We start from the raw sequence: 13,167 nt of genomic DNA, 5'->3' as shown, positions 1-13,167 counted from the left end.
AGGAAGCTTGAAAAACCTAGGTTCGTTAAGGAGAATACACACCCCTGAGCTCATGTAGGAGAACTCAAAACCCTTGTTCCCTCTAATTCAAGACTTGCCCTTTCTCATTTCTTTCACCCCTTAAGTAGGTTTCACGCTAACAAGGTTCAAGATAAAATATTACAATAATGCCCCTATGGCATATTAACTCTTCAACTGAAATATAATTAAATTAAAAGTAAATTGAAAGAAAAGCAATTAACTTAATACTAAATGACTCGGCCACTATGCCTTTTCATGACTCGGCCTACTATTGAGTTCATAACATTACACCCCTCCTGGAGAAAGAGTCGTCCTCAAGCTCGAAGGTAGGGATACGTGCCTAAACATCTCCACATCTCCCCAAGTAGTTGTTAGAGTGGTTTCGTCCACTCTTGTAGGCGTGGGTGTCAGAGTGGTTCAGTCTACTCTTGTAGGCGGTAGTTTTCCGCACCTAACAGATCGGTCTATTGGGTTGTATTGGCTAGCTGTTGTCATGGTATCATAGCTGGGCATGCCAAGTCCCGCGTTCGAATCCCGTGAAAGGTGGTCATGAATGGGCAGGGTGGGTGTCAGAGTGGTTTCGTCCACTCTTGTAGGCGTGGGTGTCAGAGTGGTTCCGTCCACTCTTGTAGGCAGTAGCTTTCCGCACCTAACAGATCGGTCTGTTGGGTTATATTGGCTAGCCGTTGTCAGTAGCATCTGTGGCATCTGCATCAATCTCCTAAATGACACAAGCAGTGTAATCGCTGCAATGTAACACCCCAAATGAAGAGATTGCGGTATTGAAACCCTACGCTAGTTCCTCCTTTTGGCATAAAGTTTCCTCTGAAAATTAACAAAAAAAAATTCAAGTACTATACTTTGGTAGAAGCACCAATAGTATTCAACATAGATTCTCCACCTCAAAGTCTATTTGCTGCTCCTTTCCTTTCTTCTTCAGCCTCCTTTTCACGCTCTTTCCCGCTCTCATATGCATGGTCATCTGTTAGTAGATCATGTTTGCAGATTGGGCACGAATTACGCTCATCAAGCCATGGCTTGAGGCAATTTTGGGGAAATAAATGCTTGCAAGGCAACTCCTACATCTTGTCATCTGTAACCAAGTGCTCCTTGGAAACTGCACATTCTGCCTCTCTCCCTAGCTTCAATAAGACTTCATGTATGACTATGATGACTAAACTGCAAACCAATGATTTCTTGCATAGTATTTACCAACTCCTCCAGCATTGCAGAACCAATATCAGGACCAAAATTGTTTGGTCTATTACTCTCCCCATGGGATTGAGAAGACTCATCAACACTAACCTACTCTTGTGTGGTAGCAAGAGTTGTAAGTAAATTCTGTGCCACAAGCCATGCAGGTGGTCGGGGCTCAGGTCCAACTGTTAAATGTCCTTCAAACAGATATCTAGAATCTCTGCACTGAGTATTTGGAGTGAACGGGTTAGTAAAAAATTGTTGGGTGGAAAAATTATGTTGGTTGTTGCGCCCCCATGCTGTCAAGGTACTTAGAGAAATATGTGCACCCCATAGGTTCACAATTTCATACTATGCCAGAATTGATTGTATGGTCAACACTGGTTTGTAGACAGCAGTCAAAAGGACAATATCACACCACTCCAAAATTTGCAAGTGTTCCTCAAATCCAGAAATTGCATCACTATGAAACACAGAAGTAAATCTAGCACTCAACCCAACCACTCTCTCTATGAAAACATCACCATAAGAAATTTTTGCAGTTATTGGGTCATCATGTTGTTCATATGCAGTGTGCATAGAGTTCCATGTTACCAGATCTCTGCATTTCATGCCAACAAATACTTGGTTGGCCTCTCTTGCCCAACCCAACTTCTCCATCTCCCTAAATAGCTTCAGCCCATGGCCTGGGTGTCTGTTGTGTAAATATCCAGCAATCATCACATTCCTCTTTTAAACATAACCACTTATTATAGAATTCCAAGACTCCACCTCTTTTGTAGGCATTTCATCAAGTATAAGATTAGCCCACTGCAAGAGATTGGTTATCTGAATTGTGGGAAGCAAGAAGATTTCTTTCTGGGCATGTAATGCCACTGGCTACGATGTTTTATCTTATGTATCTCTAAACTTCTTAGGCTGTCTAAGAGACACATATCTGCTAAGGGTCTGAATAAAAAAATATAGTTTTCAGGCAGATTGACCTTCAATACTGCTGAAATAGTGTGCAGTGCTGGAAACAAAATTGACTGTAGCATCTAATGTTCCACTGGTAGCACAAAGATTATGTATTTTGACACAGCAGATGGTGTAGAAGATAATTCCAGTTGTATGTCCCATGCAGCAGATAATTTTGCAAGCCTTGCCTCAGCAAGTGGATCTTCCCCCTGATATAGAGTTCAAAATTTCAGCTGCACCTCCCATATCAATTGGCACGATTTCAAACCTACACCCAACACTTGTTTGAATCCTTCTGAGCATTTCAAAATATATCTTGCAGGCTACATCAAACCCAACACTAAGTGGAACATCCTTGAATTTTAGACCACCCACAAGTGTTGGGTGCCCACTAACATTAGACGACATATTGTTTTCTTTTTGTTGGACCTTATGGTTCCTTCAAACATACCTTAACATTGCCCGACCAACATCTATTAATTCTGTCATTCTATTGACTATACCAATAGGAACCGTCTGCAGTAGTGAATTCATCTCCTCGATAGGCAGAGTTGGCATCTCCCTTAGATGTAATTCATGCTACAATTGACCAACGTTCCAGAACAGAGTATGCACTTCCACGTCAGTCTCCCCATTCTTTCCCACCTCACCCACAATGTCAAAAAGCTCCTTCACAGATGCCATATCACCACACTTTGTATAGCAGTCCACTACCTCAACATCGAATACCTCCATCGTTGTCTCTTCCAACAAGGTCACTTTCACCAATGCTTGCAAATCAACCATTTCCCCTATTTGTGCATCTTTCCCTGGTTTTTTACTTAGTAAAACCTCCAGTAATAGTATCCCAAAAGCATAAGCATATGTCCTAAAATTGCATTTCTTCATCGTGTGCAACTCTGACACCTTGTATCCATCAATCTTTGTTTCTGCCACCATCTCGTCTGCCACAGCAGGGACCGATAGCTTGTCGAGACCGAATTCTGTTAGTCTAGCAACAAAAAATTCATCGACGAGGACGTTACTAGATCGAACATTTCCATGTGTGATCGGCATTTCATGAATCATGTGCAAATGGGCGAGGCCCATTGCAATGCCCAAGGCAATTTTGTGTCTCTAAACCCAGTTCAACATTGACCTTCCTGCCCAAGGTTCATGGAGAAGATCATCAAATAGGAAATTGAACATACCTATCCGTCTTGATAAGTCCAAACTTTCCTCATCACCTTCATTCAGATGGTTGTGAACACATTCGGTCTTCCTGTGATCTTCTTTGTGGCCCTCAAGAACAAGCTTGAAATCCTCGGACTCATCACACAATCCAGGGTCACCAACAAAATCACCAGCAGAAACACAAAATTCTTTCAAGTCGGATTTTTAGACTCTGGTCTTCAGGTTTGGATTTCCAGGGATGGAGAAGTTAGGTAGATACAGAGGCAGCTCGGAATTTTTCTGTCACTAGTTATGAGAGAAGTTTAGGTTGTCATGAACAGGGGAGATTTGAGGTCATACCCAAATCTAGTTGTTCCGATGCGAATTGAGGTGGAACGACGGGCATCAATTGTTCATCTTCCAGAAGGGCACCCTTCCCCTCTTCAGGCTTAATGTGATGCTTCTCAATTTCAGATTTTCAAGCTCAGAATGTCGGCTCTGGATTTCTCTACTCGAAGATTTGAGATCGAAAGACCTTCCTCTCTGCGGCCAGATGCGTCTCGATTTTGGCCCATTCTTCAGACATTTTAATGGAAGATTGACCCATATCCTATTGCATCTCACATACTATTGTGCACAAATCCTGATGCATCTTACATGCTATTGTGCACAAATCCTGGAGTATGGCAAATATTTCCTCTCGGGTTGAAGAATTGATCTTTGTGTTCCCGCTCTGATACCAGTTGTTATGGTCCATGATCTAACACAGTGATTCGTAGGGAAGAAGAAGAGAAGAGAGAAAAATCAAGCCGAAGGGAAGCTTGAAAACCCTAGGTTCGTTAAGGAGAACGCACACCTCGAAGCTCGTTTAGGAGAACTCAAAACCCTTGTTTACTCCAAATCAAGACTTACCCTTTCTCATTTTTTTCACCCTTTAAGTAGGGTTCCCGCTATTGGCTATGGTGGTACCAAGTTTGGTTATCGCTTCTGGGATGACCAAAGTTGTAAGGTTATTAGGAGCAAGGAAGTGGTATTCAATGAAGGTGCCTTGTATAAAGACAGGTTGAGAATAGAGTTTGAGAGCACAAGTGATGAAGCCAAGAAGTCTGAAGTGATTCAGTTGAGAGATCTTCCAGCTATTGAGATGGAGAATATTGCTCAGAAAGACTAGGAGAACATACCCTCAGAAGTAAATTAAAATATTCACGTGATTGAACTCAAGAGATCTACCAGAACTAGCAGACCACCACAGAGGTACTCCCTGGCACTTAATTAAAATTTGTTGACTGATAAAGGTGAACTAGAGATTTATGAGGAAGTCGTGCAAGTTGATGGATTAACCAAGTGGGAATTGGTTATTTGGGTTGAGATGGATTCATTGTTATCCAATCAAACAAGGCAGTTGACCGAGCTCCCAAAATGAAAGAAGGCCTTACAGAATAAGTGGGTGTACAGAATAAAAGACGAACATGATGGCAACAAGCAGTACAAGTCAAGACTGGTGGTAAAGGGCTTTCAACAAAAAGAAGGCATTGATGACACTGAGATTTTCTCTCCAGTAATGAAATTGACTACTATTAGAACAGTGCTTGCACTAGTGGCAAACGAAGACATGCACTTAGAGCACTTGGATGTAAAGACAACCTTTCTTCATGGTGATTTTAAAGAAGAAATTTACATGATGCAGCCATAGGTTTTTCAAAGCACAAGGAAAGGAGAAAATGGTGTGCAAACTTCAAAAGAGTTTGTATGGTCTTGAACAAGCTCCAAGACAGTGGTATAAGAAGTTTGACACTTTTATGAGTAGTAATGGTTTATTGAGGTGCCAGGCAGATCATTTTTGTTATGTGAAGAAGCTTGATGACTCCTACATCATTCTATTAGTATATGTTGATGACATGTTGATAGGTTCTTTGTTACGGTCCTGGATCTGACACAAGGATTCTTTGGGAGGATCTGGGATCTGCCACGGGTTACAGGTCTTCTAGACATTACCGTAGGGGTAGTAGAAAGACATGGGGAAGATGAAGATCAATGGAGGATGAAAGAATACGTTGGTTTTTTAGGAAAACCCCAACCTTTGATCTCACCTCTTTACGCTAGATTTAACCTAATTCTTAATACTTTAATGCTTCATTTTCTCATTACTCTTAACCCTTAAATAGGGTTCACCTTGTTAGGGTTTAATAAAATATTACAAAAATATCCCTATGAATAAAATATTCCAAAAATATCCCTATGAATAAATAATTCCAAAAATACCCCTGTGACCGAAAACTGAAATAAAATAAAGTAAATTAAAGAAAAAAACTAAAATAATAATGTTATTGCGTGCATAACATTACACCCCCTTGGAAGAACGAGCTTGTCCTCAAGCTCGGAAGAAGGGTCTGTATGCCGATGCCTCCACCTGTGCCCAAGTAGCATCCACGATCGCTATGGTTGCCCTCTGGATGCCAAAAAACTGGAGCATCCACCTAGAGAAATATTTTCTTTTCAACTGTAGGAAAGCGTGCTGAATGTCGCTACATCTCGCCCAACAGCAATGCTGCCCTCCCTCAGTTCTAGACTGGTGTGAAAGAGCCCCTCACGGAGGCCCCCACCCCCATTGGCAAAGTTGCACTTCCTATCCATTGCCAGCATTGCAGCAATAACATCATGACCAGCCCCCTGGGAAGGAGTAGACTCAACAGCACTGACCCCCTCCAGTTGTTGCACCAGGAAACAGTAACAGACCCGTAGCCTTAGCTGCTGGCTTACTAATCTTAGATGCAGGAACTTCATCATCACCAGAATCACTCTCAAATTCAGAGTTGCTAGCTGGTTTTGTGTTCTTCAAGTTTCCAGCAAATCCATTTTTGGAGACAACAGAGGATGGTTTCTTTGAAAGAATAGCAGCTTTAGCAACAACCTCCTCTTCTTCAAATTCAGACGAACTATCCTCTAAGCTGCTTGTCTCTTGATTCGTTTTAGGCACAACTTCAAAAACATGTTTTCCTTTCTTGCTACACTTCTACACCTGAATTGCAGCCTCTACTTCTCGTTTATGCTTTTTGGCAGTAACCTGTTTCTCAAGTGTTGCCTCTGCTTCCCTCTTACTCTTCTTTGTAGATATTGCTAGAGAAACTTCCATGGGAGTTGTAGCAACATTTTCAAAAGAACCCTTCAGACATTTCTCCTTCCTTGCCCGTGCAGGAATTCTTCCAAGCTCACCTCCCGACATGCCATTCCCAACACTAACATTTGGGGCCTTGAAAACAAAATCGTATTTTCCATACGCAACTCCATACTGAGAGCCAACAATTTTTCCATTGAAGAATGCATGCAAGACATGTCCACTGGAGGTCACCCTCAGTGTCACTTCGTTGTTGAAGATTGGATTGCTCTTTTCAATCCGCACAAGAGTTATGTACCACAAATAGTCACTGGCATCTCTGGTGACTGTGATTTGGTCAATGAGAAGAGAGGCTGTGAAAGAATCACGGTCAGCCCAGCCTTTAAGAACCTCAGCTAGACGTTCAGGTCTCCACACCCACCTCAATTGCTCAGGCTGATCCGTTGCCATGTTAGGCAGCTTGACCTTTACTGAAGTCGGAGTGCTTACCATTGCTGTGTTGTATACTTCTGCGGAGCAATCGGGCAAAAAGCTAACAGACCATGCAGGTACCAAGTATTGGTTTCCATGGAAAGTGATGGTAGCATCAGTTGTGGTGTTCACATTGCACAAGAAAGCCACAAAAGAACCATCTTCAGTGGACACAGTGGCAGCAACTCCATTGCCCATCTCAGTGGTTACATTATCACCGTGAGTGAGAACTCTCTCTCTAGATGGAATGACTGCATGAAGTTGCTTCAAGTGACCCCATATAGGCTGATTCAAGTGACCGTATTCATCAAGGGGTGCATCATAGTCATAGGATGTGAAGATATATGGACCTCCTGCTGTTCGCCCAAAGTTTGTGCCACCATGGTACATGTAATAGTTTTGGACGACTCCACCAGTCTGGAAGAACCTTGCCACAACGAAGGCCACATCTGCCACCCTCCTGTGTGGGTCATGCTCTCCCCAAGCCTTGAACCAGCCAATCCACTTCTCAGTCCACATCTTCGGAGTGAAGTTGTCACAATACCATCCATTGCAAGTGTTGATCATTGGAACAACAACATCTGCTTGCTGGCACATAATCCATGGGATGCCTATATCGAATGAGTTAGCCATGGATGCACACCACTGAAGATGCTTCTTCCCAATTTCTTTGTAGTATGTCTGAACGTTTCTGTATTCGTTCTCAATCTGAGCGAGAATGATGGGACCTCCTTGTGAAACGAACAGCTGTTCTTGCTTCAGCATGTCCACTATCAAAGTGGTGAAGTTTTGCATTTCGTTCTTGAACGTCTCACTGTCTGTTCTAAGCACCATACCCGGCATTTGATGCAGCCAAGAATTAAGCCCAACATTGCCAAGGAGAAAAATGAGACACTTACCCCCCTCAATTTGGAACTTGGGTATGCTCTGATCTGCCGAGAAGTGGATTGCGAGTGGGAGGTTGTGGCTTGAAGTCACATCCCACCGGACATGTTTCCGACAGCGCCGATGGAGCCTCCTCCGTGTCCGGTGGCAAAGGGCAGCCCTTTGGGGCTTCACCTCTTGGTTATTTTCCATGACCGAGGGCTCTCGGAAACACCTCCTTTTGAGACGAATCGCTTCTGCTGGCCATGAGGAGGGGTTTGTTGAGGATGAACCCAAATCAACCCTTATCGACGGGTTTGTGGTCGCATACCCCTCCGATTTCTGATTTCCAGGGTCCTTCTTGGTGTATGCCTCTTCTGCAGGGACGTTTACCTCTTCTGGGACTTCGGCCGGAAAAGAAGATAAAATCTTCGAATTTTCTGGCCAGTGGCCGTTCTGCCCGTCCGAGATAGTTTCTACTACCTCTTGTGCGCATATTTCATGGTCGGATATTTGAGGTCGTGTGACCTATTTTGCTGCAGCAACGAGTTCCTCCATTGCATAACGTTTAATGGAAGCATCTAATTGTGCTCGTATTTCTTCCAATTCCTTACCCATAGCAATCCATCTTTCTTGGGATATAGAATAACCCATTGTGTTCCCGCTTTGATACCAGTTGTTACGGTCCCGGATCTAACATAAGGATTCTTTGGGAGGATCTGGGATCTGCCACGGGTTACGGGTCTTCCAGAAATTACCGTAGGGGTAGTAGGAAGACATAGGGAAGACGAAGATCAATGGAGGATGAAAGAATACGTGGGTTTTTGAGGAAAACCCTAACCTCTTATCTCACCTCTTTACACTAGATTTAACCTAATTCTTAATACTTCAATGCTTCCTTTTCTCATTACTCTTACCCCTTAAATAGGGTTCAGCCTGTTAGGGTTTAATAAAATATTACAAAAATATCCCTATGAATAAAATATTCCAAAAATATCCCTATGAATAAATAATTCCAAAAATACCCCTGTGACCTAAAACTGAAATAAAATAAAGTAAATTAAAAAAAACAACTAAAATAATAATGTTATTGTGTGCATAACATTCTTGCAAATAGGAAATAGATAATTTGAAAAGGGAGTTGTTGAAGAAGTTTGCAATGAAGGATTTGGGTGGTACAAAAAAATCCTTGGGATGAGGATTACTAGAGATACTGATGTCTTGAAACTGTCACGAGAAGAATATGTGAATACGGTGTTGAGCATATTCAACATGAATGATGCAAAACCAATGAGTACTCCTTTGGCTAGTCACTTTAGGCTATCTAAGGAGCAGTCACCTTCTACAGATCAAGAGCGAGCCAACTTGGACAATGTGTTTTATGCTTCTACTAATGGCAGTCTCATGTATGCCATGGTATGTACTAGACCAGACATAGCTTATGCAATGGGAGTTGTAAGCAGATATATGAGTAATTCAGGTAAACAACATTGGGAAGCAGTGAAATGGATTCTCAGGTATTTGAGAGGCAATGCAAACTCAGTCTTATGTTTTAGAAAGTCAGACTTGGGATGACAGGGTTAACTATATGCTAACATGGCTGGAAACATTGATGGCAGGAAGAGTACCACTGGATATGTGTACATGTTGGGTGATACAGTAGTTAGTCAGGTCTCTAAGTTGAAGAAGATTGTTGCACTTTCCACTACTGAGGTAGAATATGTTGCCATAACCAAAGCCAGCAAAGAGATCATATGGTTGCAGTCTTTCTGGGAAGAATTAATACTCAAGCATGGGAAGAATGTATGGTATTGTGACAGTCAAAGTGCTCTTCATTTATAAAATATTGAATTTATGGAACAGAGAAATACTTCATTAACTTATTATAATCAGAGTACACGAACCTCTATTTATAATAGAGGAAGGTAGTAGACTCCAATTACAATAAACTACCTTTGTCCCAATTATTCCCAAACTCTAACACTTAAAGATAAGTCCTAGAATAATTAAATAACTCAATATAAATAGAAGACAAGCATAAATCAAACTACAACTCTTCTTTGAGGACGTGACAGCAAGATAAAGATGCCAGCTCGTGACTATCTTTGTGGGTCCCACTTGATCTTCTAACCAGCTCGTGGTTATCTTTGTGAGTCCTTCTTGATCTTCCAACCAGCTAGTGGCTGTCTTTATAAGTCTTTCCTGATCTTCCAACTTATGTGATAAGGATGTCAGCTCGTGGTAATCATGGTGGGTCCTACTTCTTATGTACTTTGCCCTATCTTATAATACTCTTAGATATGTGGGCCTTCCTTGGTCGTGTGGCTCATCTTACAATACTCTTAAATATGTGGACCTTCCTTGGTCATGTAACCTATATTACAATACTCTTAGATATGTGGGCCTTTCTTGGTCGTGTAGCCCATCTTACAATACTCTTAGATATGTGGGCTCTTCCAACACTCCCCCTGAAGCTAGGGGTGAGAGAACATCATGAACTCTCAGTTTGCTGAAAATAACGTATAGGATCTTTTTGTATAAGATGGTAGTCCTCCATATCTTCCAACATTCCCACTCATGCAGGTGGTTTTTCCAGTCCTCCATTGGTTTTTTTCCATGAGGCCCAACTGGCATCAGATAAGTGAGAGTAAAATCACTCCAAGTCTTATGACAATGCTCCGGGCACACTCCTATCTTCTTATGTGATAAGGATGCCAACTCATGGTAATCATGGTGGGTCCAACTTCTTATGTACTTGGCCCTATCTTACAATACTCTTAGATATGTAAGCCTTCCTTGGTCATGTGGCCCATCTTACAATACTCTTAAATATGGGGGATTTACTTGGTTATGTAACCTATCTTACAATACTCTTAAATATGTGGGCCTTCCTTGGTCCTGTAGCCCATCTTACAATACTCTTAGATATGTGGGCTCTTCCAACACTCTCCCTCAATTTGGGGGTGAGAGAACATCATGAACTCTCAGCTTGCTGCATATAACGTATAGGATCTTTTATTATAAAATGGTAGTCCTCCATATCTTCCAACACTCCCCCTCATGCTAGTGGTTTTTCCATTCCTTCATTGGTTTTTTCCATGAGGCCCAGCTGGCATAAGATAAGTGAGAGTAAAATCACTCCAAGTCTTATGACAATGCTCCGGGCACACTCCTATCTTCTATAGGTAGTGGGTCTATACGCAATGCTCAAAAGTGTAATAAAACTCCTCCATCACCGTGTCCCTCCATAGGACATCAACTCTCAAGTGGTAGGAATAATAAATTCCAATTCATGGGGGTATAACATAGATGTAGTAATAAGCTTTTCCATCACGGTGATGTAACATAAATGTAGTAATAAACTCATTCATCACAATGTCCCAACCCACAAACCGACTCTCACAGGTAGAAATTAATGGGTAGTAGATGTAGTAATAAGCCTCTTTGTCATAGTGTCCCAACCATAGCCACACTCATAAGGTTACAATAAAGGTTGGCCCAAAGATATTTGTGAGAGTCAAATAAATGATGGTATGAGAAAGGATACTGAGGTTACCTTTTCTTCAACAATAATGTCTCATCCAAAGAGATATAATAGACGCAGCTGAAATGGGTTTAGTCCCATATAACACGACCATCTTCTAACACATATAACATGAACCAAAATAATGGACCTTGTAAAAGGACCCATGAAATAATCCGATATAAAAATTTCTTCTTAGATGGACAAGATTCATTTGTGCTCCCTCTTTCTTGAATAGTTTGGTCACATAAAACTTATCTACAACATATGGAATAAAATACCTCTTTCTTGTACTTTTTGTACTTCTTTTACTTTTCCCCGTTAAGTTGGGGGGTAATGGTAGTGATCCCAACTTGAACCAAATATCATAGATGTAGCAATAAGCCAAAATAACATAGATGTAGTAATAATTCCTCAAACCAGGGAGAAGTGAGATATTTTACTGATATAGCAACTTAAAAAGTGATGCAAAGTAATTGCCTTAAATTCGAATTTTCAATGCAACAGGATACTAGCATGACCTCTGATTCTTCAAATACAAATATATCTTTAAATATAGGTCAGATTGATATGAAATTTTCTCCTTATAAAACTAGACTTAAATAAATTTCATCCAAGCATAATCTCTCTACATAAAATATAATTATTAGAAGATAAATAATGTAATATATTTAGGTCTTTGTAATCTGGCCGGTACTGTTTCTCCTTTTGCCAGCGTGACCATTGACTGTTCCTAGATAAATATATCCTTATAAAAAACTTAGATAGAGAATTGGTTGAATATTTAAGAAAATAGACTTATATATATATTTATTTTTATATATAATTCTCTATATAAAGTCTTATTCTTGATAGCATAAAATACCTCGGAAGTTGAAGCTTTCTACTGCTGCTCAAACATTCTTTTGCAATCTGACCTTAGCAACTTCAAATATCGATTTCTCTTTTTAGATAACTCATATCAAGAATTTTTTGAAAAGGTAAGAAAATAGACTTATAGATATTTCTTTTGATACATAATTATTCATATAAATTCTCATTCTTGATAGCATAAAATACCTCAGAAGTTGAAGTTTTTTGTTGCTGCATGAACCTCTTTTGTATTCTGACCTTCGCAGCTTCAACTATCAATTTCTCTTTTTGGATAACTCCGATTGGAAAAAATCATTTTTCCTTGGAAAGTAGACTCAAATATATTTTCGTCAATATATAATATGTAATATGAAAAGTTCAGTATAGAGGTGAAAAACATAAAACAACTAACGAGTGTAGGGACTGAAAAAAAACTTAGAAAAAAAAATACGAACCCTAACTGCAAGAGATGATAGATTAAAAAAGAATCACATTACCTATGTAGGTTGAGTAACTCAACTCATAGAACCTGCTCTAATACCATATTGAATTTATGGAAAAAATAAATACTTTATTGACTTATTATAATCAGAGTACATGAACCTCTACTTATAATAGAGGAACGTAGTAGAGTCCAGTTACAATAAAACTAACCTTGTCCCAATTACACCCAAACTCTAACACTTCAAAATAAGTCCTATCATAATTAAATAACTCAATATAAATAGAGGACAAACATAACTCAAACTAGAACTCTTCTTAGAGGACGTGACCATAAGATAAAGATGCCAACTTGAGGCTATCTTTATGGGTCCCACTTGATCTTCTAGCCAACTCATGGTTATCTTTGTGAATCCTTTTAATCTTCCAACCAGCTTGTGATTATCTTTGTGAGTCCTTCTTGATCTTCCAACTTATGTGATAAGGATATCAGCTTGTGGTAATCATGGTGGGTCCTACTTCTTATGTGTTTGGGCCCATCTTACAATACTCTTAGATATGTAAGCTCTTCCAA

At 40.4% G+C, this 13,167-nt stretch overlaps 1 protein-coding gene across 1 annotated transcript; it reads right to left on the bottom strand.

Annotated features, from left to right (window-relative positions):
- Positions 1–6,013: 6,013 nt before the first annotated feature.
- LOC137959394 (beta-galactosidase 15-like) lies at positions 6,014–7,762 on the bottom strand. The gene is made up of 2 exons (XM_068806786.1): positions 6,347–7,762; positions 6,014–6,283 (listed from the first exon to the last, which is right to left on the bottom strand). The coding sequence occupies exons 1-2, from the start codon at positions 7,754–7,756 to the stop codon at positions 6,014–6,016; spliced, it is 1,680 nt and encodes a 559-aa protein (XP_068662887.1). The 5' UTR covers positions 7,757–7,762.
- Between the last annotated feature and the right edge of the window lie 5,405 nt (positions 7,763–13,167).

The sequence above is a fragment of the Aristolochia californica genome, unplaced genomic scaffold (assembly GCF_029961685.1).
Source record: "Aristolochia californica isolate CCGP_79_NKW_82.1479 unplaced genomic scaffold, dmAriCali1.0.hap1 SCAF_3, whole genome shotgun sequence".
NCBI lineage: Eukaryota > Viridiplantae > Streptophyta > Magnoliopsida > Piperales > Aristolochiaceae > Aristolochia > Aristolochia californica.
This window is presented reverse-complemented; position numbering and strand designations above follow the sequence as displayed.

Bases quoted from the DNA above. Each gene is read 5' to 3' on its own strand.
- LOC137959394 (XM_068806786.1), bottom strand. From the start codon at position 7,756: ATGCCGGGTATGGTGCTTAGAACAGACAGTGAGACGTTCAAGAACGAA. The intron at 6,284-6,346 runs GTGTAGAAGTGT...ACGAATCAAGAG, and splicing joins AAGTAGAGGCTGCAATTCAG to ACAAGCAGCTTAGAGGATAG.